General features: G+C 35.3%; 1 protein-coding gene and 1 long non-coding RNA gene across 4 annotated transcripts in view; one reads left to right on the forward strand and one right to left on the reverse strand.

Annotated features, from left to right (window-relative positions):
* The window catches only part of LOC115422286 (uncharacterized), a 96555-nt gene that overhangs the window by 10988 nt on the left and 58293 nt on the right, over positions 1-27274 (reverse strand). For 2 of the 3 annotated variants that reach the window (XM_030138529.1, XM_030138528.1), the window contains exons 2-5: positions 4480-4636; positions 4226-4340; positions 2705-2835; positions 1588-1701 (exon numbers count right to left, since the gene is read on the reverse strand). In XM_030138529.1, the coding sequence (XP_029994389.1) occupies positions 1588-1701; positions 2705-2835; positions 4226-4340; positions 4480-4527 (408 nt within the window). In that variant the 5' untranslated portion in view covers positions 4528-4636. Of the gene's footprint in view, positions 1-1587; positions 1702-2704; positions 2836-4225; positions 4341-4479; positions 4637-22104; positions 22180-27274 lie in introns of all 3 variants that reach the window. The other variant, XM_030138530.1, reaches the window with a different exon arrangement.
* On the forward strand, positions 31-26669 carry LOC115422288 (uncharacterized). The gene is made up of 5 exons (XR_003935822.1): positions 31-136; positions 12757-12766; positions 16314-16316; positions 17036-17038; positions 26659-26669. It is a non-coding gene; the product is annotated as an uncharacterized LOC115422288 (long non-coding RNA).

A 27274-nucleotide genomic window follows, 5' to 3' on the forward strand; every position in this document is an offset into this window, starting at 1 on the left:
ACAACACAAGACAAGGAATTAAAAAACAGACCTTGTACGTCAGCGTCATGTTTTATGTGAATCAAAACCAGCTGAATGTGTGAGGTTGTCAGGTTGTGTTCTATGTTCTAGTCCTGTGGTCTGCTATTTCAGATGAGTAAAATGCAGAGGCACTTAGGTTCCTGAGAACTTTCAATGGCAGCTCCTATATGCACTAATGCTAATGCTAATGCTATTTAGGATAAGTAAAATGCAGATGCACTTGGGTCCCTGAGCATCTTCAATGGCAGCTATATGCATTAATGCTAATGCTAATGCTATTTAGGATGAGTAAAATGCAGAGGCACTTAGGTTCCTGAGCACTTTCAATGGCAGCTACTATATGTGCTAATGCTAATGCTAGGTAGGATGAGTAAAATGCAGAGGCACTTCGGTCCCTGAGCATCTTCAGTGGCAGCTACTATATGCACTAATGCTAATGCTATTTAGGATGAGTAAAATGCAGAGGCACTTAGGTTCCTGAGCACTTTCAATGGCAGCTACTATATGTGCTAATGCTAATGCTAATGCTAGGTAGGATGAGAAAAAGGCAGAGGCACTTGGGTCCCTGAGCATCTTCAATGGCAGCTATATGCATTAATGCTAATGCTAATACTATTTTGGATGAGTAAAATGCAGAGGCACTTAGGTTCCTGAGCACTTTCAATGGCAGCTACTATATGTGCTAATGCTAATGCTAGGTAGGATGAGTAAAATGCAGAGGCACTTCGGTCCCTGAGCATCTTCAGTGGCAGCTACTATATGCATTAATGCTAATGCTAATGCTATTTCAGATGAGTAAAATGCAGAGGCACTTAGGTTCCTGAGCACTTTCAGTGGCAGCTACTATATGTGCTAATGCTAATGCTAATGCTAGGTAGGATGAGAAACAGGCAGAGGCACTTGGGTCCCTGAGTATCCTCAATGGCAGCTATATGCACTAATGCTAATGCGGGGCGGCCATGGCTCAGTTGGTAGAGTGGGTCGTCCAATAACCGAAGGGTTGGTGGTTCGAATCCCGCTCTGTCCTAGTCAGTCCGTTGTGTCCTTGGGCAAGACACTTCACCCTCCTTGCCTCCAGTGCCACCCACACTGGTGTATGAATGTTCGGTGGTGGTCAGAGGGGCCGTAGGCGCAAAATGGCAGCCACGCTTCTGTCAGTCTGCCCCAGGGCAGCTGTGGCTACAGATGTAGTTTACCACCACCAGAGGGAGAATGTGAGCGCGAATGAATAATGTAAAGCGCTTTGGGTGTCTAGAAAGGCTAGAAAGGCGCTATATAAATCCAATCCATTATTATTATTAATGCTATTTTGGATGAGTAAAATGCAGAGGCACTTAGGTTCCTGAGCACTTTCAATGGCAGCTACTATATGTGCTAATGCTAACGCTAATGCTAGGTAGGATGAATAAAATGCAGATGCACTTCGGTCCCTGAGCATCTTTAGTGGCAGCTACTATATGCACTAATGCTAATTGCTAATGCTAATGCTAGGTAGGATGGAGTCAGCATGCGTCAGTCAGTTTTACACAGTGAAGAGGTCAGAGGTCGGACATCTCAGCTCCTCACCTCTGTTCTACACTTCCTGTTTCCTGGGCGGGACGTCCCACCTCGCCGTCGGACACAGGGAAGTTTCTCTCCCGCCTCCAGGGGGAAGTCGCTGGGCACCATCCCTGTCAGCTCCTGACCAATGAGAACACAGGAAACATCACCTGTTACTGTCAAGGTGACCGGATGGGATGAGAACCATTAAGAAACAACTTTTAGAGTCGTAGTGTGTACACAAGTTAAAATCTGACTTGGATAAAAAATAACCATAAATGTAAATAAGTTAAAAGTTAGACTAAACCAGACTAATTTTAATTTTATTTTCAAAAGAATCCATCACAACAAATGTGAATATTTTCTGTTTTTCTTCATCCTGCTCTGCATTTCTCTTGATACTGTCTATACTACATTTTGATTTTTTTCTTTTTTCTTTGTCTGAAATAAACAGAAATGAAATTCTCTGCAACAGTAAACTGAAAATCTTCGGGTTCTGGATCAAATAGAACTTTTGAGGCTGACAATTTGGGCCATGAGAAATACTTTATCATATTTTTTTCAGCCAAATAATAAATCCAGTCGATTAATCAACAATGAAAATGATCTTTAGTTGCAGCAATAAATATTTTCAAACAGGACTAATGTAGATTTGAACCTTTAACCCTTTAGACATGATTCCAGGTAAAGTTGCTGCTGTGAATCTGCGTCTGTTTCAGGTTCGTTAAAGCTGCTGTGAGTATGCGTCTTTGGAAAGAACAAGGTCTATTCTCAGCACATTTTGAATTTTTTCCAACTGAGCAAACGGTTGAATTTCAACGACTATTTAAATCAAATCATACATTCAGAACGCTCACCGACAACACATTAGGACATAAAACCACCAGGCTGTAAAACTAAATCTTCTCCTGTGTTTGCGGTTCAATGTGATCTCATGGAGAGGCTGTAACTAGAGCGGTTACCTTCACATCATCAGTTACCATGGTTACCCGCCCAGAGTTCCCTGTGTTTCTGGAACAGAAAACCCTCGTCTCAAGGTCGAACTCTGAGTTCTCGTGAACCTGTTTTCTAGAAAAAGCCTGGATGCACCTGTCTGCCGCCCGTTAACCAATCACAGCGCCTCCGTGGCTGTGACATCACTCACCGCCTCCTGCAGACAGATACGTCTCAGCTCAGCCAATCGTGTGCTCAGCAGCGTCTGCAAGCTCCGCCTCCTCTCCTGCAGCTCCATCATTCGCTCCGCCCTCTGCTTCCTGTCAGGACAGGTGAGGGGGTCTACACACAAAATACACACAAGAAACACACACAAAGGGTTGTTATATGTGGATTAAAGCTAAAACCGATAGTGAAATAATTTAAAGAAAAGACATTTTTAAAAAAAGAAGTCAAAAACAAACAAGTAACGCAGAAGAATCTTCATTTTCATCTATCCTGCATTATTCTGGGACTAATTTGTATTGAGAGAAAGATAAATAATACTATAGATTAACACATTCACAAAGAAAGCTTCAGAATCAGACTCACCATCATGAAAAATACTGATTAATCAAAAACTATTAAAAAACAGACAAGAAACAGACTCAACACAACGGACTCAAGACAATAAATAGAACACAAATGTAGAGTATATACATTATACTGTATGTATTATACTATATTCATTATTTGATTCAGTTTAGAACAGCACAACTAATATTTAAAGCAAAACATAAAGAGGGAAACTGAATTTACAAATGTATTAGATCAGAAAAACTGTAAAAAGATGTGTTTCAATCCCAGGGCTTAAATTATGGAACAGTCGAGCAGATGAATTAAAGCAAAGTAAGAACACACATCAGTTTAAAGGAATATATAAAATACAATTTGTAAATAAATATAAGGATGAGGAAAAGCAGTTTAATCTAGGACAATAATGGTGGTGTTTTAAGAAGAAAATACAGCTGTTCTGTTCTGTATTTGACAAATTCATTAGAGTTGTGTGTAATAGGAACATCCTGCTCCTTTACAAACAAGAAAAAGAAATGAAAAAGTGCCATAAAAGAACTGTGAATGTTAAACATGTCTGCAACATAAAAGACAAAAGATAATTTCTGTTAATCATAGTCAATATAGTCATGAATAATATGTTTTAATATCTGACCTGCAATAAACAATGGTTTTAAGTCACACATTTTGTCAAGCGTTCTTTCAGAAATAACATGTTTATTAGAATAATACTTAAAATATATTTTAACAATTGAAAAAGTAAGGAGAGCTTACTAATTCCAAACCCCGCCCCTGCACAGCACTTTGCCCCACCCACTCACTGATACCCCGCCTACCCAGGGATTCATTTTGAGGCGTAATTTTCAATATTTTTTAAAACTTTTAAAAAAGTGTTAAACATGCAAAAATTAAGAGAAAAGCACAAATAAAAAATGTGAGGGATTTGAAAAGAATCAGGTGAAAAGTGTCTGAGAAATTGGTTGGATAAATTTTCAAAACTTTGTAAAACATGCAAAAATTGACGGACGGACGGACGGAATTTCTGTATATCTATCGATAGCTCCACCCTCTTACCTGAGAGGGCGGAGCTAAAATAAATAACAAAACTTCAGTGAAAAAAATTAAAGAAAGAAAGAAGAAAAAGAACATAAACAGCGATGACTCATGTTTGTTTTCTCACCAGGGGCTGAGATGAGTTGACCTTTGACCTCCATGGCTTGCGTTTCCCATGTGACCCCGCCTCCTCCCTCCTCGCTGCTCGTCTCGAGCTCGCCGCCCCACACACACTCGCTCACCTGCACACACACACACACGTGCATACACACACACACACACACACACACACACACACACACACACACACAGGTATCTGTTATAAATCCATCCTGTGTCCATGGTCACCTGTATGTAAATGAGGGGGCGGGCCTAACTCACCTTAGAACCAGGTTCATACGAGCTCCAGTAGTTTACACCTGTGGCCATTAACAGCCGGACCGCCGACGGACGCCACGACCGCTGCTGCACACGGGTTCACTGGGTTTACTGGTTTCACTGGTTTTACTGGTTTTAATGGTCAGCTGTGACGTCCGACCTGTGGAGAAACACAAGAAGAAGACGAGAAGATGAAGACCAACACTGGTTCTCAAAGTCCAGGATCGAGTCCTTCAAAGTCCAGACCAGACCCCCTTCTGTAGACCAGAATGTCCATGAACACAGCACGAAAAATACTTCAGAAATTCAGAGGAAGAACATTTAAAATCATAGCCACGGATAAAATAAATAAATAAATGAATAAACAAAATAAATCTTGAGAGAAATTAAGTCAAACCCATCTATGAGGCATTTTAGAAGCGAAGATAACAATTTAAACCAAACTAACCAATGCAATGACATTTATCCCAATATAAAACTATATTCTGACATTAGTCATTATTGTTTTGTATCTCAGACCTCAGACCCCTGTTAGAAAAGAAACACCTGGATTCAACGTGTCCACATACTTTTGTCCATATAGTATATATATATATATATATATATATATCTCGGCTAAAATTTACTGAGGGGGTCAAATGAGTGGCCATTTTTGTCGAAAAAAAAAGTTGTAAGAAATGTATAGAACTGTGTGTAAATAATGCTAATTCATTTGTGCACAGACTACTGATATTCTTTGACAGTGGAAGCTCTGTTTTCAGAAATATTGGATTTGGAATAGCACGTGTATGTGAAAACTTTTGCTGGTGGACGGACGTGACATTACCCATGATGCTCTGGTCAGTACCAGTACTTTATTAGGAATAAACTTATAGACTTACTATTGATAATTCTCCTCTTCTTCATAAATGTTAGTATTGTGGATCTAAAACAATACCAGCTGAAACATAAACACAGAATGTGTCAGTGGACGGATGTGACATGGTTGTTGTGGATCCCATCATACTGATGCTCTGCAGCCATGTCAGCGTTTACACTAATGATCCCTGTGCAAAAACTAGGATCAGAATTATTTATTGTGTAGTTTATCATCAGACTAAAGAGGAAATAACTATAGAATTGTTATTTCTTTATAAAAATGCTTATTATTAGAAAACTGTTGATTTAAAAAGTGACGTGTGACATTCTTCATGTATGTATTGGTGGAACATAAGCAGGATGGATCAGCACCATACTCCAGACTGAACCTGTAAAAATAAAATGTGATATGTAGGAGAGAATCTGGGAAGAAAAACTGGGGAATCTAAAAGAATAGAATATTTGTTTTCAGGTAAATTCAGTTCAAATAGAACTTGGCCATTTGTGACATGAAAATATCGCATTAATTGTGATGAAATTGGACATTTTGAGCTGAAAACATAGTTCATATGAGCATCAACATGTTGAACAGAACTGAAATCCTGTACATTTGCAGAACTTGCATTTACCAACACAAAGTTCCTTTGGGGATTCACTTAAACTGATTTCTTATGCACAAAGACAGAAATAAGACCTCTAAGCAAATTTTAGCCAATATATATATATATATATATATATATATATATTATATATATATATATTTTTTTTTTTTTTTTTTTTTTTTTTTTTTTTTTTTTTTTTTTTTTTTTTTTTTTTTTTTGCAGTATGGTATGGATTTCCTGCTACTTTTTCTTACACCTGAATGGAACAACTGTAACACACAACAGTTTCCCCTGGGATTAATAAAGTATTCTGCTTCTGAATAGTTGGTTTTCCTTAGTTTTCCAGAATTTTCCATTTCCATAACCATTTTCACACTTATCGCTTCCTCTGCTTCACTTCAGTTGATGACATTGACGTTATCTCGCAGCACGATCTGTGATTTGACGCTTATCTTTCAGCCAATCAGGAGCTATTCACAGCTTTTACAGGTGTGTTATGGACCCTGAAGGCATCACCAGCACTCAACACACAGACACTGCACTTTTAATAAAAGAAGAAACATCTGGAGTCCAACAACAGGTTTTACAAATTCAGAGATTGTGGCTTTTTTTCGCGAAAGGAAGCAGGCGATTCATCAGCGCATCTTTTTTTGTGGTGAAATCCACATCAGACGGCAGCGTTTTTATTATGACTGCAGGTCTTTATGTGACGGATCAGAGAACTTCTTCACCTCTGAACCACCAGCAGGTTGTTTTTTTATTTTATCTGCTTTAGGTTTGTAGACAAAACAGATCTGAGCTCTGATGGAATCTGACACACACATACACACATACACACATACACAAACACACACGTTTCCATCCCTTTGACATTAATTTCCGGCAAATCTAACCTTCAAACTCTCCAATTTTACACATTTTGTCCACGTGAGCACCTGTAGGAACGTTCATCCTCATGTTTTACCTTAAATTCAAGTCCCAACAAGTCGAAGGTGGAAAAATAAACACCAGAGGACGTTTCAGCATCCAGCAGGACGACTGACAGCATCGACTCTGAAGACATTTCAGGAATCTGCAAAGTCTGGTCTGAGCAGCTGATTAGAAGAAGTAATCCCTGGACAGAAACATCAGGACTCTTCATCCATTTGTCAGTTTTCTCTGACGAAATGACATCGTCTGTTGTTTTATGTGACACCAAACCCTGATGGACGTGTTGTAGACATTGGAAAACACCGTCCCGTCCATAAACTAAAGGCCTCCAGTGTGGTCTCCGTGTCATTGTTCGAGCCGTCCTGTTCTACCGCTCCACCTGTTCTTCAACATGCTCCGTCAGAACCAACAATACGGCCCAGATAATAGATCTACAACAGCCGACGTAAACAACACAATAGCACAGGACATCACACACCCACTGACTGAACACAGGCCTCAGACGGAGGTTCAGCATCAAACCATTCAGTCACACACAGAATAAAACTGGAAGTATTATTATTATTATTATTATTATTATTATTATTATTATTATTATTATTATCATTATTATTATTATTATTATTATTATTATTATTATTATTATTATTGTTATACAGTACAACGGTCAATTTTACAGCAGTTTATGATGTTTATATGGTTCTACGGGTAGAAAATAAGGAAGAAAGAAAGAAAGAAAGAAAGAAAGAAAGAAAGAAAGAAAGAAAGAAAAAGACAGACAGAAAGAAAGAATGAAAGAAAGAACAAAGAGAAAGAAAGAACGAAAGAACAAAAGAAAGAGAAAGAAATAATGATAGAACAAAAGAAAGAGGGAAAGACAGAAAGAGAGAGGGAAAGAAAGAAAGAGAGAAAGAATGAAAGAATGACAGAAAGAAGAGAGAAAAAAGAATGAAAGAAAAAGAGAAAAAAGAAGTGATAGAAAAGAGAGAAAGAAAGAATGAAAAAAATGAAAGAAAAAAAAGAGAGAGAAGAAAGAATGTAAGAAAGAAAGAAAAAGAAAGACAGAATGAAAGAGAAGAAAGAAAAAGATAGACAGGAAGAAAGAACAAAAGAAAGAAAGAGGAGAGAAAGACAGACAGAAAGAATGAAAGAAAGAGAAAGAAAGAAAGACAGAAACAACAAAAGAAAGAGAAAGAACAAACGAAAGAGACAAAGAAAGAACAAAAGAAAGAAAAAAGAGAGTGAGAAAGAAAGAACTAAAGACAGAAAGAAAGAAAGAAAGAAAGAAAGACAGAACCCAGAGTGAAGCCTAACCCATCCACCTGAGGGTGTCCAGGAGGCCTGCCCTTTGCCCTTTGCCCTTTGCCCTTTGCCCTTTGCCCTGTGTGGTCCCACTCTCTAAACACAGACTGACCAGAACAGAATGTCCTCCGGCTGCAGGACAACACTGAGCGTCCCTGAGAACAGGAAGTAGAGTCGGACAGGAAGCAGGAAGAGGAAATGAGCGATGAAAAAAAAGGAAAGGGGGGGGGGGGTGTCGCTGTCAAGAGGAGGGGGGGGGGGGGGGTGTTTAAATCCAAAAGAAAGTAAAGCAGCAGAAACTGATGGAAAACCACACAAACAGGTACTGAACTATAACAGACGGATCACTATAACTGTATTTACTTTAAAACAAATGGAGAAATCCCAGTTAAAACCTGCTGTTAGAGTCACTTCCTGGATGAAAAAGACATTAATTAACTGTCATCAATTGTATAAATGTGAATAAGTGCAATGGAAATAGAGTGACTTCACTAAAGAAACTGAATTAATACAAGAAACAAACTCTGTCAGATGGAAAAAGCAGCAAAATGACAACATGCATGAAAATATGACAAACACTAAAAGACCCAGTGTTACTTTTATGTCAGTTCTAAAATAATTTTTTCTCTATTTAACCTTTCTTAAGTGATTTATCACCATTTATTATAATATTATCCTCTGTATTTTGCATTTTTCACTGTAAATCATGTATTTTCCTGTATTTAATTCACTATATTTAATTTATTTGTTCATGAAAACTCAAAGGTTATTATATTAAAACAGAGGAAACTGAAGAACAAGTGACTTTTGCAGCAAAGATATCAATAACTGATATAAGAAACCCTAAAACAAACAAAATCAAGTGTTTATATGGAAAAAATTATATGATTTTAGTAAATGAGTAGTTTAGGAGTAAATGAAGTCATTCTGATTGATGGTTTCGGAGAAGAAGATTCTTGAAAAATTGCTTACGGGCGGATGACGGACGACACCTGATACCAGTAGTCCATCGGACATTTTGGGTCACTGGACTAAAAACCTGAAACGTCTTCAGAAAAAGTGCATTTTTACTAAAATTCTGCCTGTTCTGAAATGTTTAGTGTGTTTGTAGATCCACTGTGATCTGTCAGTTGTAACTAACATGTGTAAAGGATAAACTGAGACAGAATATTGTTACATTTCAATGATTTCTCTTCAGATTTTTCAGGTTATTGATGTTATTCACATTTTTTAAAGACAGTTTGTGGATGTAAACATTTTCATTATATAATTGTACTTTCTTCACTGTTTTTTTTGTTTGTTTTTGTTCTTATTTTTTTGGGCCAGCCCTGCTCAGATTATACTGGGCTGAATGTGGAACCTGAACTAACATGAGTTTGACCCACATGAACTAAACCAGTGGTTCTCAACGGTGGCGGTACTGCCCCCCAGGGGGTGTTGGGACACCATTGGGGGGCGTTAGAGTTGGGGGGGGGGTGCTGAGATCAAAATGGGGGGGCGTTATAATCTGTATAAGTATCAATATCGAGCAGCATGTTATGTCAATGCTGAATTTCTGTGCCCTCCACCCCCCACCCCCCCGCAATAAGGTATGCTTATTTCTTATTGAGCTACCCCCACCCCCCACCCCACTCCCACAGCTTGTTTTGGAGGGGGGATGGATGCGACGAGGCTAATGGTGAGCTAAGGCAGGGCTGTCAAACTCATTTTAGTTCAGTTCCACATTCAGCCTAATAGGATCTAAAGTGGGCCGGACCAGTAACATAATATAAATAACAGGATAAAAACTTATAAATAATGAAAACTCCAAAGTATTCACTGTTTTTGAGTTTAAAAAAAAAAGAAAAAAAAGTCAAATTCTGTAATGAAAATGTTTACATCTACGAACTGTACTTGAACATAACATGAACAAATATAAACAACCTGTAAATTCTGAAGAAAAAAAGTACAAATTTAATAATATTCTGCCTCAGTTTATCATTTACACATGTACATTCTAACTTACAGATCACAGTGGATCTACAAATGCACCAAACATTTAATAACAGGTAGAATGTTATTAAAATTCCACAGACTTCTCTTAAGACATTTCAGGTTGTTCATATTTGTTCAGGTTATTCACATTTTTTGTAAAAGGGCTAGTCTAAATGTCAACATTTTTGTGTATTTGACTTTTTTTTTACACTAAAACAAAGAAGAAAAAATGTGTTTTTCATTATTTATAGGTTATTATGGTAGTATTGTACTGGTCTGACCCAGTTTAGATTGAAATGACCTAAAATGATTTTTAAATCCTTGATTGTTCATATATTCAGTGTAATTTTTGCATTTCACACATTTATTTAAGGCTGGATTGGACCCTTTAGTGGGCCAGTTTTGGACCCTGGACTGCATGTTTGACACCTGTGAGCTAAGGGGACCGTTACCTACAATACGCTAACGTCCCCCCCCCCCCCCCCCCCCCCCCACACACACACACACCAAGGTTCGAATAGTTTTGGATTTTTCATTATAGTTTAGTTCTATTTAGTTTTGACTTTTTTTTCTCTAATTCAGTTAGTTTGAATTCGTTTTTAGAGCAGGTTTGCTAGTTTTTATTAGTTTTCATTTTTTTCTAAATGCTTAGTTTTAGTTTATTTTTTTAGTTTTGTTTTTTTTTTTTTTTATATCTTTTCTCTTCTTCTCCATCGTATTCAAATAAATCCCAGACAGGACTCTGCTGCTTTCTCCCAACTTTAGTCTCCATGTTTCCAGGTAGAGTGGGGACCAGAAGACGACTGGAAACCACAAGTGACGGGCCGTTAAATATCGTATGGTGCTGCTAGCTAAAATTGCTAGAGTGAAATAAATCGCTTTTGAATCAATCCGGCATTGACGAAGATGAAAACTAAGGGAATTTTATCCATAATTTTTATCCGTTTTAGTTAGTTTTATAAGCACATAATACAGTTTCAGTTAGTTTTTAGGTTTTTTTGTTTTATTTATAGTTTTTATTTATTTCAGTTAATGAAAATGTTTTTACAATTCTAGTTTTTGTCATTTCGTTAGTTTTCATTAATGATAATAACCTTGACACACACATACAAAAATTAACTAGAAAAGCACTGAGAGCGCAGACCTCCACCAATGCAGATCAGCCCCCCCCCGATCACCACCAACATTTAATCATGTGTTCCTTGTGCCAGTATCAACATTTCCTGAAAATTTCATCCAAATCCATCCACAAACTTTTGTTATCTTGCTAACAAACAAACAAACAGACAAACCCTGATGATAACATAAACTTTTTAAAGGTAAAAATTCTTGTCAGGACGCTCATGATGACATAAACGGGGGTTTGTTCATAAAAGTCTGAGAACCACTGAACTAAACGAACACACATAAGGGTCTCAACAGAAAAAAAAAAAAAAAAAAGTTTGGGAAACCTGGGTTTTATGAGGCAAACATCAGCCAGAGAAGAACAAAGTCTGCACCGACAGCCGCCACAGCAGAGTAAACAACTATAAAAACAACAACAACAACAACAGCTGAGACTAAAGGGTTAACGCTGACTTCAGCTGTTCGGCTACAAAACAACAAACCGCAAAATGAAAAGGGCTAATTATACACAGAGAGGAGGGAGGACACACACACACACACACACACACACACACACACACACACACACACACACTCTGAGGTGATAACAGGGTGGTTCATTATGTAACAGGGTTTTGTCCGACGTCCTGATAATGTCACAGTGTCACCAGGTCTGAACGACGGGGCTTTAGTTTAAGGTTATTACCGAAGTCATAAACATCAGGTTTCAGTTGTTTTAAGGTTCCATTATAAAAGCAGGTTTAAACACAACTGTTCACTTACAACAGAGGGGTCGAACATGAGGCCCGTGGACCAAAACTGGACAGAAAAAAGGTCTAATGTGGCCCAAGGGACGAATTTACAAAATGGAAAAACTACACTGAAGATATTAACATTTAAGGATGTTCAACTGGTTTTAGTTCAGGTTCCACAAACAGAATAATATGATCTAAAGTAAAAAAAAAACAAAAAAAAACATAATAACCTAAAAATAATGAATCTGAATTTTCTTCTTGGTTTAATGTGAGAAAAATAATATCACATTATGTATATAAATAATGACAACTCCAGATGTTTCTTTATTTTAGTGGAAAAAATACCATTAACTCTTTCATGCATGAATTATGAGAGCCTTAATTTTTTTTTCCTAAGTGTTTTTATTCCTCTAGGCATTGAAAAAACAATGCAATTGACATTTTTTTAACCTATTTTTCATGGAGTTGCAAAAATGTCCTTTCAGCTGGACACCATGTATTTAATTTTCAAAATGAAGAAATATATTTATTGATATTCTGTGTGAAAACTATGAAGCTAATCTGATGTTTTCTCACATTTTAACAAACTCTAAAACTGGTCATTACTCACTCCATGGAGATAATATGTTTTTTGTCTAACCCATAAAAACCCAGTGCTACTTTTTTCATCATTTTGTTAAAAAAAAAAAAAAAAAAAAAGTTAATTACAGTCTAATAACAACAACAAGCAACTGATTTACACTCAAACATGCTAGTGCAGATCAAGTTTATGAAGAACAGCAAAGTTACAGTAATTATATGAACTGCAATGTATAGGATGATGCATGAGTGTCCACTGTATCAGCAGATATGGAACTAAAATAACAAAATCCATGAATAGAACAGCTGTAAAACAGTCGTCCACTGTAGTGACCACTGTGCATGAAAGGGTTAAAATATAAAAATATTTACATTTCATATCTGCATCATTTTTTTTGCACTAAAACAAAGAGAAACATTTATATTTGTCATTATTTACATGTTATTATGCTGTTATTTCACTGGTTCTGACACGTAAACATAATGCTGCAACAACATCTAGATTTTTAAACAATGTCCATCTTATTGTTCAGCTTATAAATATGAATAACAACAATTAGATTTTTTTGCATGCAGTACGTATATTTTTGCACCGGGCAATTATTTTTTGCTTTTTTTTTTTTGCACAGGTTTCAACAACTTTTCGTCTCTTTTAATTTCATTATACATACACTACAAACAAAAAGTTAAGGATATTTCTTTTTTTCTTTTTTTTGTAATTTTTTTTTGGTCTTTTTTTTTTTGTTATTTTTACCATTTGTAAATAATCTACTGGTCATTCAAAAAATGTGTTTCAATTCAATTCACGCACAAAAAAGTAAAAAGCGCTGTGCAAGAATCTCAACTGAAAAAAGTAGCCCCAAAAATTAAAAATATCCTTAACTTTTTGTTTGTAGTGTATGTAAAATGACAATAAAGGCATCCTATTCTATTCTATTCTATTCTATTCTATTCTATTCTATTCTATTCTATTCTATTCTAACTTTCTGTGCTTGTAAAAACAAAACAAAAAATCTACTTGTAAAAACTCAAAAAAGAAAGATTGTAAGGGAATCCTTTTAGAGAATCAGCTTTTTTACTTGAGTGCAGTTAAAGCTAAACTCATCTATTTGCAATGAAACTAAATTATGAGGAACTGATGGAATCGAACCCAAAACTTTCTGTCTGGGTTTGCACTGTTAATTGGCACTTTACTGCTGTGCAATTCAGAAATAATAATTTTAGTTATTTATAGGTAACTTTTTTTTTTTTTTTTTGGGGGGTGTGTGTTTTTTATCAGTGTTTTATTATTTTTATCAGTATTTTATATTATTTATTAAATGCTGCTAACAACTGGGACCTGAGTACAATGTTTCGTTTCTGTGTATTTTCTCTTTTATATACTGAAATGACATAAATTTGAATCTTGAGTCTTCTTGCTGTGAGGCATGAGTGTTATCCACCGCACCACTGCGTCGCCCGAATTAAAATGTTATCATAATAAAACAGAGAAAACAGTAACAACCTTTGAAATTACTATGAACATCTACATGATCAGTGAATTAAAATAGGAAAACACATGTATTTATGCCAAATACAGACAATAATATTATAACACTGGGTTACAAAAAAATCTTTTTTGCAAGTTGTCTAGGTTTTTTCAACAGAATGAGGACTGTTTTGCACCGCTAAATCCAAAAATGACATCTGTTTTTCTCAATCAGGTCAGGTTTTTTTGCTAATTTGATTTTGAAAAATTTGATCTTCTCACAAAATATAATAATTAATACCAAAATAAGATTGGTAAGCACACTTTATGAAACTTATGACTTGATTCCTGTTAGGTACAATGGTGTATTCACCGCAGATGGAGCAGAATACGTCAGGCTTATTTTTGCAAGATCTTCTGGTCGAAGCCATTCGATTCGCCTGTAATATTAAAAAAAACATTAATCATAAATTGGCAAAAGTAAAATCTTCAGAACTCGTTTATTGCAAGAAATATGAAAGAATTTTGTATCATATGATGTGAAAATGCCCATAAATGTAAGCAAAAATGTTAAAAAGCCAATATGTCGCATAGTTCAGAAAGTTGACCTGATTGAGCAAAATTAATGTGATTTTTGGATTCAGCACACCAAAATGATCCTAAATCAGCTCAAAAAACTTAAACAATAAATTTGTTGTTGACCAGTGTAATAAATGGTGATAAATCACTTTTGAGAGGTTGGATGTAGAGAAAAATTCAACTGGATTCATGATAAAGATAATTTCAGATCATAAATCATTAAAAATGGATAAGGGTCAAAACACGGTATTCAAAATCTCTCTGACGGGACATTTTAGAGACAATTTGACAGATTAGTGTTGCTAAATGACCCACATTTTTACTTTTAAATTCATTTTTGCTTTAGTTGGACCATAAGGGATTATCCAAAACAGGGAGCTACTTTATATTGAAATAAATGTTGGAATGACAATCAATTAAAATTCGTTCTCTGATGGGACATTACTGTGTTTTAACCCATAAAGAGCATAAATACTACCAGTAAAATGCAGCATTTGACCCCCCTGACTTTCCTCCCCAGTATTAAAAGAATGTTAGAATGACTCCTTCTCATCAAATCACTGTTTTTTTGTGTGTTTGTTTGTTTTGTTTTCCCAGAATGCACTTGTGCCTGCTGTATTCACATGCAGTCCTGATAACCTGCAGCCCTGAGTGTAAACACACGACACAGCCCACATCTGTCTGCGCTCCATGTGTTCCACTTAAATCAAATACAGGCGTCGCATCCTCATGGTTAGTCTGAAATAGTTTGGCTCTGACGGTCGGAGGTGGAGACGTGACAGTTGAACAACTTCATGGATCTGTGTCAGCTGAACGTTCATTTACAGCAGGGATGTCAAACTTATTTTAGTTCAGGTTCCACATTCAACCCAGTTTAATCTAAAGGGGGTCAGACCAGTAAATAATAACATAATAACCTATAAATAATGACAACTCCAAATTGTTTTCTTTGTTTTAGTGTAAAAAATAACATTAAATTGTGAAAATATTTACATTTACAAACTATCCAAACAAAAAAGATGTGAATAACCTGAAAAAAATATTTCTTAGGAAAAATAAGTGCAATTTTAACAATATTGTGTCTCTAAACATGTAATAACAGGCAGAATATTGTTAAAATTGTACTCAGTTTTCTTTAGACATTTCAGGTTCATATTTATTCAGGTTGTTCACATTTTATTATTAAAGGTTCGTTTATGTGATATGTTAATTATAGTCCATATAGTCGATAATAATGTCTTAAATTGTCTTATATTGGTTTTAAAAGTCACACATTTACATAAAAAACATCAAATTTATAAAAGTAACACTTAAAACGTATAATATATAGACTATTTAATGACCTATGAGTGCCTTCTCTAGATGATTTATCACTATTTTTCTTTGTGAATCATGTTATTTTCCTATATTTAATTCACTGATCATAGATGTTCACTGTAAAAATTCAAATATTATCCTCCTGAGACCCAGCAATGCATTTTTGTCTGTAGTGGACAAAAGTTTCACACCTTTATTAAAAAGAAAAAGAAAAAACTGTCCACTGTAAAGGACATTTCATTAAATCAAAATTTAAAAAAGCATCTGAAAAACCGTGGCATCATACAGTTTCCAATCAAGGCAATTATAAAATGCAAAAAACCCCAAACCTTTACGTACTGGGTCTCAGGAGGATATACTAAAACTAAGTCTGTCAAAATTAACACAGATTAATCCATCATCATCATTAATCTGATTAAAACTTTAACTCCATTCACTCATCTGCAGCTCAGACTGACTGAACGTCTCAAACACATCTGGGTCAGTTTGTCCAAGTACAGTTAGTCGTGCTGAATTCTACTCCTTGTCCAAAACTGCCCCCCCCCCCCCCCCCCCGCCCCCTCCTTAAGTTGGCCATGAGGAGGACGATGTGCACCAAATTCACCCTGTCACAACTGTTCACCCTCACTGATTAATTAATTAATGTTTCTCCTTTCTGACTGTAGGGTATGAAATTAATTGTGAACTATTCAACCTCTGAACACCATCACAGCTGTGTAGCAATTAAGTCATTAATAATATCATAAGATATCGCAGTTTTGTGTTTTATCTGTTTAATTTAAAGAATGTGTGTATGTATCGTACTAGTACGTACGTACTGTATCATATATAAAACTGTCAAAAGTTAAATCTTGGATACACAACACAAAAAATATAGAGCAACTAGGAAAGCACTCGGAGAGCGCAGACCTCCACCAAGGCAGATCAAACCCCCCCACCCGAGCACCACCAAAATTTTATCATTTGTTCCTTGTGCCAGTAGCAACATTTCCTGAAAATTTCATCCAAATCTGTCCCATCATTTTTTGAGTTATCTTGCTAACAGACAAACAAACAAACAAACAAACAAACAAACAAACAAGTGTTCAGAGAACGTAAACCTCCGCCCAGCACCCTGAACAGTGTGCATGTGTGGATCGACTGTTTCTGTTTAAATTCAACAGTTTCCAGGTTGTTCCATACAGCAGAAACAGCTGAAGCTTGGTACCAGTCATGTGTTTGTCAAATTAGATTCAATTTCAATCAATATTTGTTGAGTTCTAATTTTAAATGTGTGGTAAATGGGATTTTCAGTGTTAAATGTAAATGTCCACAGAGTCCACATTCCACAGTGGATGTGGACAATTTTGTGCCAGATACAAGATATTGTTCTAAGCTACGGGTGGATCAAATTGGAGGCTAATCGGAGTCGTTTTGAATTTTTTTTTATGACTTTTTGAAAATTGCTCAGTGATGAGAGATAGGAAAATTGTAGATTTTGTGACCTTGCTGTGACCTTGAACTTTGGCCTACTAGGCCCAAAATGTAATGGGTTGGTCCCAGGGCCTAGGCCTATCTGTGGGGAAGATTTGGGAAAGATGGGTGGAAGAGATTTCCTATAAAGTTGCAAACAAACAAACAAACAAACAAACAAACAAACACACAAAGCAAAGTGATCACAATACCTCCCGGTGGAGGGAACAAACAAACAAACAAACAGACAGACAGACAGACAGACAGACAGACAGACAGACAGACAGACCCTGATGAAAACATAACCTCCTTGGTGGAGGTAACAAAGGTGATCAAGACAATATAGCGAATGTACACGAGCAATAACTAAATAAATTCAATGTGTACTGCTCACAAAGGAGTGAGAAGAAGAAAACATTAATTGCATATACATTCCCTTCTTTCTTGAGTCTGTTCACTGACGCAAAATGAAATGTGACTAATATAGATTAAAAATGTATTATATTTAATCATGATTAATCAAAATTAATCCACATCAACCCTGTGATTAATCTGATTAAACATTCTAATCGTTTGACAGCACTAAAACAAACAGAGAAAACTGAAGAAAAATGGACTTTTTTTCAGAAAGTTTAAACGAGTGTCTGTGATTTTGGGACGAAACCAGTGACTGTTGAGGTGAAGGTGTGGAGTTTAGTCTGAACGCAGCAGAGAAAGTACGTTTTCTGGTGTTAATGACAAACTGCTGTTTCCTGTTATTACAAACAGACCAAATGTTCTGACAAATGGCCTCCTCCTCCTCCTCCTCCTCCTCCTCCTCCTCCTCCTCCTCCCCCCTCCCCTCTTCTTCACCCCTCTACATTCCTGTGTCCTGCTGAGTCCTGTTCAAACCTGTCGTCTTCCTCCTGTCCTCCGTCTGCAGCTGAAAACTTCACCTCTGTCATCAATAACCTTCCACTACCACTCTGGTTCAGCTGTGAAGTTCTGCTGGTTCTACTCCCACAGAACCTCTGCACCGTTCTGTCTGTTAGATCCACTGGTTTCCATATACCTCCTCTTTACTGTTCCCCAACTTCTGACAGACTTTGGCCAAACTGCATTTCCCATCATGCACCACAGTCATGGAATAATCCTCAAAAACCCTTTAAAACTACAAACATTCATGTCTGTTAATGATTTTTAAAGTATACAGTGAAGGAGGAATGTCACTGTTTTTCTTGAGACGACAATGGTTGAATAATTATTCTTCTATTTTATTGTTTTATTGTGTTTCATGTTTGTGTTTTATATAGTTTTAGACCTGTACGGCTGATACCTGGGCCTGGGCTCCTCTGAAAAAGAGGTGTTTAGTCTCATGGGACCTCCTGGTTAAATAATGATGATGATAGTGTTGATAATAATAATAACAATAATAATAATAACAATAATAATAATAATAATAATAATAATAATGATAATAATAATGATGATGATGATGATCACAATAATACTAATAATGATAGTAATAACAATAATATCAATAATAATAATGATGATGATAATAATAATAATGATCACAGTAATACTAATAATGATAGTAATAATAACAATATTAATACTACTAATTATAATAGCAACAACAACAACAACAACAATAATAAATAATAATAATAATAATGATGATGATGATGATGATGATGATAATAATAATAATAATAATAATAATAATCTGTCTCTAACTCCTCTGTTTCTGTTTGTTTTCGTCTTGTTCTTGTTTCTAGGTTCAGAGCTGATGCTCCAGTTACAGTTACTGTCAGAAGGATCGTCTTCGCCTTCAGAACTCGTCTACATTTCTGCCTCTCCCTCCTTTATGGAGTCTGCAAAAAATCTCCGTCTTCATCTCATCCTGAATTCTGCTGCCAAAGATTCTGATGCAAGAGCAGAAGCAGGAACACATTCCACCGACTGCACCGACCCTGGACGCCACAACTTATTATTTATGATGACACTGAAACAGGCCATCTTATCTCTACTATTACTTCCTCATGTGAAATCATCAAATATATCTTTTTTTTTTTTTTTAATCATTTTAAGGCAGATCCTTCATGAAACATGCAGAGCCCTGGGGTTGAGTTTAACTTTTTTCCACATAAACTAAAGTGTTTGAGTAAAATAATGAACCTATACTCCATGTTTGGTCCAATATTATTAAGAAATGCAGCATCATTAGGCAAAAACTGTAATTCAACAAGGAAATAAGAATAGTATTCATAATAATAGCCATAAAAATGGTTTGGATCTACACTATCTGGACAAAAGTATGTGGACACGTTGAATTCACGTGTTTTTTTTCTAACAGGGGTCTGGGATACAAGACAATAAATGTTAGAATATGGTTTTACATTGGAATAAATATCATTGCATTGGTTCGTTTGGTTTAAGTTTGTTATTGTTGTTTCCAAAATGACTCAGAGATGGTTTTTATTTAATTTCTCTCACCATTGATTTTTAATTTTTTTTTTATCCATGACTATGATTTTAAATGTTCTTCCTCTAAATTTCTAAAACATGTTACATGTTCTGTAAATAATGTAAATAATCATGACTGAAAATAATAATTTTCCACTACAACTAACCATCTACTTTCCTCACATCTCACATTTTTTGTCCACATTTGTTAATTTTTTCTTTTTTCCCCCCATTATTTTGTTATTTTTTGTAAATTTTCTATTCTGTTTCTTAATTTTTACATTTTTTGTTAATTTTTGGTTACTTTTTTTGTTTGCATTTAATAATTTAAAAAAAAAATTGTAATTTTTTTCCCCTCAGAGATGGTTTCAACTTAATTTTTCTCAAAATTGATTTTGTTTTGTTTTGTTGGGTTTTTTCATCTAAAATTTTACAAAAAGTAAAATAAGATTACAACTAAAAGTAGAATAAAATAAAAACAGATATAAAATATGAATAGACACAATATCAACAATATTAACAGTCTATATCTGTGAACAAGTCTATAAAAATAGTGCATATATGTTTGATAAATATTGAATAAATATTGTGTTGTTATTGTAAGAACAGAGGATTATTGCATGACTTACTGAACAAAATTCAAAAGGTGTGAAAGCTGTGATTCAGTTTATGGATGTGATTTGACCTCAGAGACCTTCATATAATTTTATGTTCTATTCGACCTCATCACAGGTTTATTAGATGCATCCACTCGTCTGTAGGAGACAGTACGTCTGACAGTCATCGATCGATCCAAGATTGATGTGAAACTTGGGAGTGTGTAGTTTAATCAGCAGAAAATGTAATGAGGATAAAATAAGTGAAATAGAAAAAGACACATCATTTAACTCCTGTTGGAGGTATTAAAGTCATAAATAATACAGGAATAGTATGGGAAAATGTGTTTGTGTTTAATGAGTTTAAATTGTGCAAAGTCATTTATTAGAGCAAGTGTGCAATGTTTGTTGTTGACAATTTTTTTTTCCTCATGGAGTATTATTATTATTATTATTATTATTATTATTATTATTATTATTATTATTATTATTATTTATTTTATTACTCACTTACTTAAATTACTTATTACTTATATATTGGTTTTATGACTATTGTGATTGTCAATTTATTACACCTTTTATTCTTTGATTATTAAATTATATATACATATATACATATTGTGCATAGGCTATAATCATGTTGCAACATAATTATTTATTACTATTTATTATTATTCCTACTTTGTTATTTGATATTTCTACTAGCATTTTCTAATATGCAATTACCTATTTTTTCACTACTGTTTCCATAGTTATCTAATCTAATCTAATCTCATCTGATCTAATCTGATCTAACTTAATCTAGTCTAGTCTAATCTCATCTAATCTAATCTAACCTAATAATTTTATTTTATTTTATTTAATCTAATCTAATCTAATCCAACCTAATCTAATTTAATCTAATCTCATTTGATCTAATCTGATGTAAATTAATCTAGTCTAATATAATTTAACCTAATCTAATCTAATCTAACCTAGTCTAGTCTAATCTAATATAATATAATTTAACCTAATATAATTTAATATAATCTAACCCAAAACTAACTAAAATCTAATCTAATTTAATCTAATCTAATGTAATGTAATCTAACTGAATCTAATGTAATGTAATCTAATATGATCTAATCTAATCTAACCTAGTCTAGTCTAATCTAATATAATTTAACCTAATCTAATCTTGTCTAGTGTAATCTAATCTAATATAATTTAACCTAATATAATTTAATATAATCTAATCTAACCTAGTCTAGTCTAATCTAATATAATAACCTAATTTAACCTAATATAATTTAATATAATCTAACCCAAAAGTAACTAAAATCTAAACTAATTTAATCTAATCTAATGTAGTGTAATCTAATTGAATCTAATATAACCTAGTCTAATCTAATTTAATCTGATCTAATCTAATCTAACCTAACCTAATCTAGTCTAGTCCAATCTAACTGAATCTAAATTAATCTAACCTAAAACAGCAGTGATCACCAGCTGCTGTTGCTGCACTCTGTGGGTTCAGGTTTGGAGGTGGATAAAACAAACCCACCCCGTCCTCATCCTCATTACCATAAAACCTGTTCATCCTTCTCTTCACATGGACTCAGCCTGTTCTTAAAACTCACTGATGATGATGATGTCAAAGAGATCGGAGACAAAAAAACTCAAACCTGAACATTAATGCGCTTGAACAGATCAAAGAGCGTTTCCATGTTCACCATCAGACACAGACTGAAAGGCTGCAGCTGCAAACAAACACATGCAAATACAGCAGTTTAATATTCAACAGGCTTTCATTTGCAAAGGGATCATCAGAGCCGACACCTCGACTTCCCTCTGTCAGCAGAACGGAGGGGGCGGGGCCTAAAGGTACAGGTGAGGATGAAGGTTTATGACGCATCCAAACATTACAGAACACACACTTATGTCATCTGACACATGTCAGAGGGAGGGGCTAACTGGTGGGAGGGGTCACAGGCCTGGAACAAAACAACTACATGACCTCACCTACGGCCTGAGCTCGGTTACCACGGCAACTGACCTCACAGACACACCTGAACAGTCAAACCAGCGCCAGTTATACAAATGTAGAACTACAAACATGTCAGTCTGTGTCGATAAATAAGAAAAAATAAAAGCTTTGGGTCCAAAACGATGAAAGTGAAAGAGTGTTTCAGTTTTTATTTCCTGGACCCGGGTCAGACTGAAGACCACCACCCACACATCTAAGACTAAGACCACACACCAAGGTTCTAAGAGTTTTGGATTTGTCATTAGAGTTTAGTTTTATTTAGTTTGGACTTTTTTTTCTCTAATTCAGTTTGTTTTAATTTGTTTTTAGAGCAGGTTTGCTAGTTTTCAAGAGTTTTCTTTTTTTTTTACTAAATGCTTAGTTTTAGTTTAGTTTTAGTTTTAATTTTAGTTTTGTCGTATCTTTTCTCTTCTTCTCTGTCGTCGTATTCAAATAAATCCCAGACAGGACTCTGCTGCTTTCTCCTAACTTCAGTCTCCATGTTTCCAGGTAGAGTGGGGACCAGAAGACGACTGGAAACCACAAGTGACGACAAGTGACGGACTGTGAAGTACTGTATGGTGCCGCTAGCTAAAATTGCTAGAGTTAAATAAATCAATTTCATATCAATCCAACCTTGACAAAGACAAAAACTAAGGGAATTTTATCCATAATTTTTATACATTTTAGTTAGTTTTGTAAACACACAACACAGTTTCAGTTAGTTATCTTTTTTCCTTTTCATTATAGTTTTATTTATTTCAGTTAACGAAAATGTTTTTTCAGTTATAGTTTTCGTCATTTTTGTTAGTTTTTGTTAACGATAATAACCTTCCTACACACCAACAGATACAGGAATATTTTCAGTTTTTTTTCCTCTTTTGTAGTTTTCCACTGACCCTCAAATTATGCAAATATAACTTGTGCATAAAAATGTACCAAATGTTAAAACGACAATTTCACCAAAACTCTCGTTTTTTGATTAAAAGTTTTTGTGTTGGTAAGAGGTGGTACTTGTAGACCAGTGTAATCCATTTGAACATCGTTCCTTCCATTACATTACTCATTTATTTCAGATTGCTTTTAATGTTTAATCTTAACGTTTAATGTTTAACTGTTTTATATTCATACACCTGCCTTTTGCACCTGCTTTTAATCTGTTTTTAATATGTGTGGTTTCTGTTTTTATCTGCTGCATGTAAAGTGTCTTTGAGTTCTAGGAAAAGCGCTATAAAATAAAATGTATTATTATTAGTAGTAGTAGTACCATTACTTCATGGTACCGAACAGAGCAGGTCCACTCATTTGCTGGGTTTCCATTACCCTCAGAAATCCGCAAAATGTAAATTGCTCAATAGAAAGCTGGTATTGGAAACACCGAAATGTCAGTGATCGCAAAAACGTTTTTCACTCTCACAAGGTGGTTTTTGAGACGTGTCAATAGAGAAGTATCGAAAAGTGTAATGGAAACACATTTAGTGCATTTGGACCCATGTGGGCCCGGTGGTTTTACTCAGGCCAAACGTCTCCCCTAAGACCCTGTACTCAGAACAGGTGGTTCTAGTTTGTACAGGACAATAGACTCTAGTCGCTTTTCCATTGATCCTTAAATTGCGTAAACATAACTTGTGCATAAAAACGACAATTTCGCCAAAACTCTCATTTTTCGATTAAAAGTTTTTTTGTGCTGGTAAGAGGTGGTACTTGCAGACCAGTGTTATCCATTTGAACATCATTCCTTACATTAGTACCATTACTTCATGGTACTGAACAGAGCAGGTCCACTCATTAACCGGGTTTCCATTACCATCAGAAAATGTAAATTGCTCAATAGAAAACTGGTAATGGAAACACCGAAATGTCAAAGATCGCAAAAACGTTTTTCACTCTCACAAGGTGGTTTTTGAGACGTGTCAATAGAGAAGTATCGAAAAGTGTAACGGAAACACATTTAGTGCATTTGGACCCATGTGGGCCCGGTGGTTTTACTCAGTCCAAATGTCTCCCCTAAAACCCTGTACTCAGAACAGGTGGTTCTAGTTTGTACAGGACAATAGACTCTAGTCGCTTTTCCATCGATCCTTAAATTGCGTAAATATAACTTGCGCATATAAAATTTACCAAATGGAAAAATGACAATTTCGCCAAAACTCTCGATTTTTGGTTCAAAGTTTTTGTGCTTTTCATTTAAAAGTTTTGGCGCTGGCAAGAGGTGTTTTTTTGGTTATAGCGCAGCGGACTCTGTGCACATCTCCACTACTTCCTGAACTTCAGGTGGGTCCTTTATTTCCTGTCTTTCATTATTGGACACACTGATTAATCCAGGTGTGTCTAATTAATCAGTAGTCACAACAAGAAGTAGCAGACACACCTGGATTAATCAGTGTGTCCAATAACACTGGTCTACAAAGAAAATGCCTCCAGAATAAAAGTAATGACATTTTACCACATGAGAGTCACTGATAAAGAAAAGTCAAGTCAAAAATGCTGGTTGGCTGAACTTTCCAAGATACAGCCTTGGGTCAAAATGTGAAATTCAAGAATTAACGAGAGAATGGGTTTGACTCCAAATGAATATTTGTCTCAGAGCTACAAGATCTACTTCAAAACACTGTCTGCACATTAGAATCCATTCACTTTACAGGTTCTATTCAGTGGAAGGTTTATAAAACTATTATATAAATGTACATAAACTAACATATATGTGTAATAACACTTTATTATATACCTTGAAAACATCAGCAAACCGGCACTTTTGTCATTTATTTTCCAATTAATCTTATTAAAACATGTAACACTTAGCACATTCAATGTCTGAAGCGAATCATTTCTAAAAAATTGCAGACCAGTGTAATGAAAGACAGGAAATATAGGACCCACCTGAAGTTCAGGAAGTAGTGGGGCTGTGCACAGAGTCCATTAGCATATCACGCTAAACTGCGATGGAAAGACCTTTTTCTGCAACTAGAGTCACATGAATTTAAAAAAATAATGTTGGCAGACGTTACCGGGGCGCTGCTACCAATTATAGGCCCCATGAAAGCAGAACCCTTGTGGACCCTACAGAAATGTACGATCTTCTCAATCAGTGGGATGGGGGGGGGGGGGGGCTAATGTACGTGGGCGTGTGATCCATAAACAACATCACTGACGATACCATGAAAATGAAAGTTAACATGCTTTCGACGTTCCCTTCCTGACTTCTACATCTCTCTTATACAGCGGATTTTAAACAGAATTTTCACAGCTTCTCCATCCACCAGGCCCCCCCCCCTCCACTGCTCTACGCCCCCCCCACAAATACTGGGCCCCATTATTCTGTCATATGCTAAATCATTAAAACTATTTTCCTGCTCTGCCTGTTAATAATAATTTTCTACCACAACTAACCATCTACTTTCTTCACAACTCACCGAGGAAGAAAAATCTCCCATAAAATTTTAAGGAAATATTGATGTTTTTATCTTAAATCCTCATGAACAGAACATCTAACAGCTGCAGACATGATGTGTCCCAATACTTTTGTCCACATAGTTTATCTCCATTTGTATTACTGCTGTGATATATGTCTGCTTTAATCAAGTATTACTGACAGAAAACTGTTGTATTAACGTAAAACCTCTGTGGGCTGTTTGTCCTTCCTTAAACACATCACACACACACACACACACACACACACACACACACAATTAACTCCAAACAGCAACAACAGAGACGTTTGTAAAGTCGAATATTTACACAAGGACAAATGATCTGTGGCTTTACAGAGGTGGTAAAAGGGTGGGTTCAGCTCGTGCATCTGTGCTCTGTTTCATTCAGAACCACTGAACTGTGCCCAGAATGGTTCCAGTCTCCAAACCTGTACGCTCCTTCTGCACATGCTCAGTTCCATCAAGGTAAAACCGGAAGTTTCAGCAAAATAATGAAACACATCCAGGACATGACATGATGAAACTGTGGAGAATTTAGTTTTATTTTCTCTTGTTAACAATAAACATGATGTAGTCCCACCTTTAGAAACTCAAAAAAGATTTTTCTGCAAATAATTCATGATAATATTTGAGATTGTATAAAATTTTAAGGGTGTCTGAAATGAATATAATATGATATAATATAATATAATCTTGTTTTTTTAATTTTGCCCTGTACATATATTTTATTACCTTGTAAATATCCTTTATATGTTGTTTATATTGTTTTTTTTTCTCTGTAGTATAGAATTGGCTTTTTGTATATTTAAGTATTTCTTTGTAGTTTTATATATTGTTAGTACTTTCAATATCTATTTTTCTGTATAATTTTGTGTGATAGTTTTATGTACAGTCTTTCTAGTTATATCTTTCTATAATATAATATAATATAATATAATTTAATATAATATAATATTGTGAAGCCTCTGTTATTTGCATTTGTTTGTGCTCAGCCACATCTTTTGCAACAAAAAATATTTTTCCGCAAATATTTCATGATAATATTTGAGACTGAGTGCATGAAAACTTTTTCCACTACTGACATAAAAGTATCTCTGGGTGTTTATGAGTTTAATGTTGTTGGACAAACTTTATTTTTACACTAAAACATGCAATATTATCAATGTTCAAAGCACAGTAAAGTGTCCCCGTTTTATTGTTGAAACTGTTGTTTTGGATTCGTTTCTCTGTCATATTTGAACAGTTTGTAACGAAAGTGACGTAACAGTGTCATGGATTTGGATCTGACTGTTTACATCACACTGGAAAAGATCAGATCTGGATCTAATTTAAGATCAGATTCAGTGTACATTTTAGACACCTTAGTCCAAATTACACATTTATAATTGACACATTTTA

This window comes from Sphaeramia orbicularis, chromosome 7, assembly GCF_902148855.1.
Source record: "Sphaeramia orbicularis chromosome 7, fSphaOr1.1, whole genome shotgun sequence".
NCBI classification, from domain to species: domain Eukaryota; kingdom Metazoa; phylum Chordata; class Actinopteri; order Kurtiformes; family Apogonidae; genus Sphaeramia; species Sphaeramia orbicularis.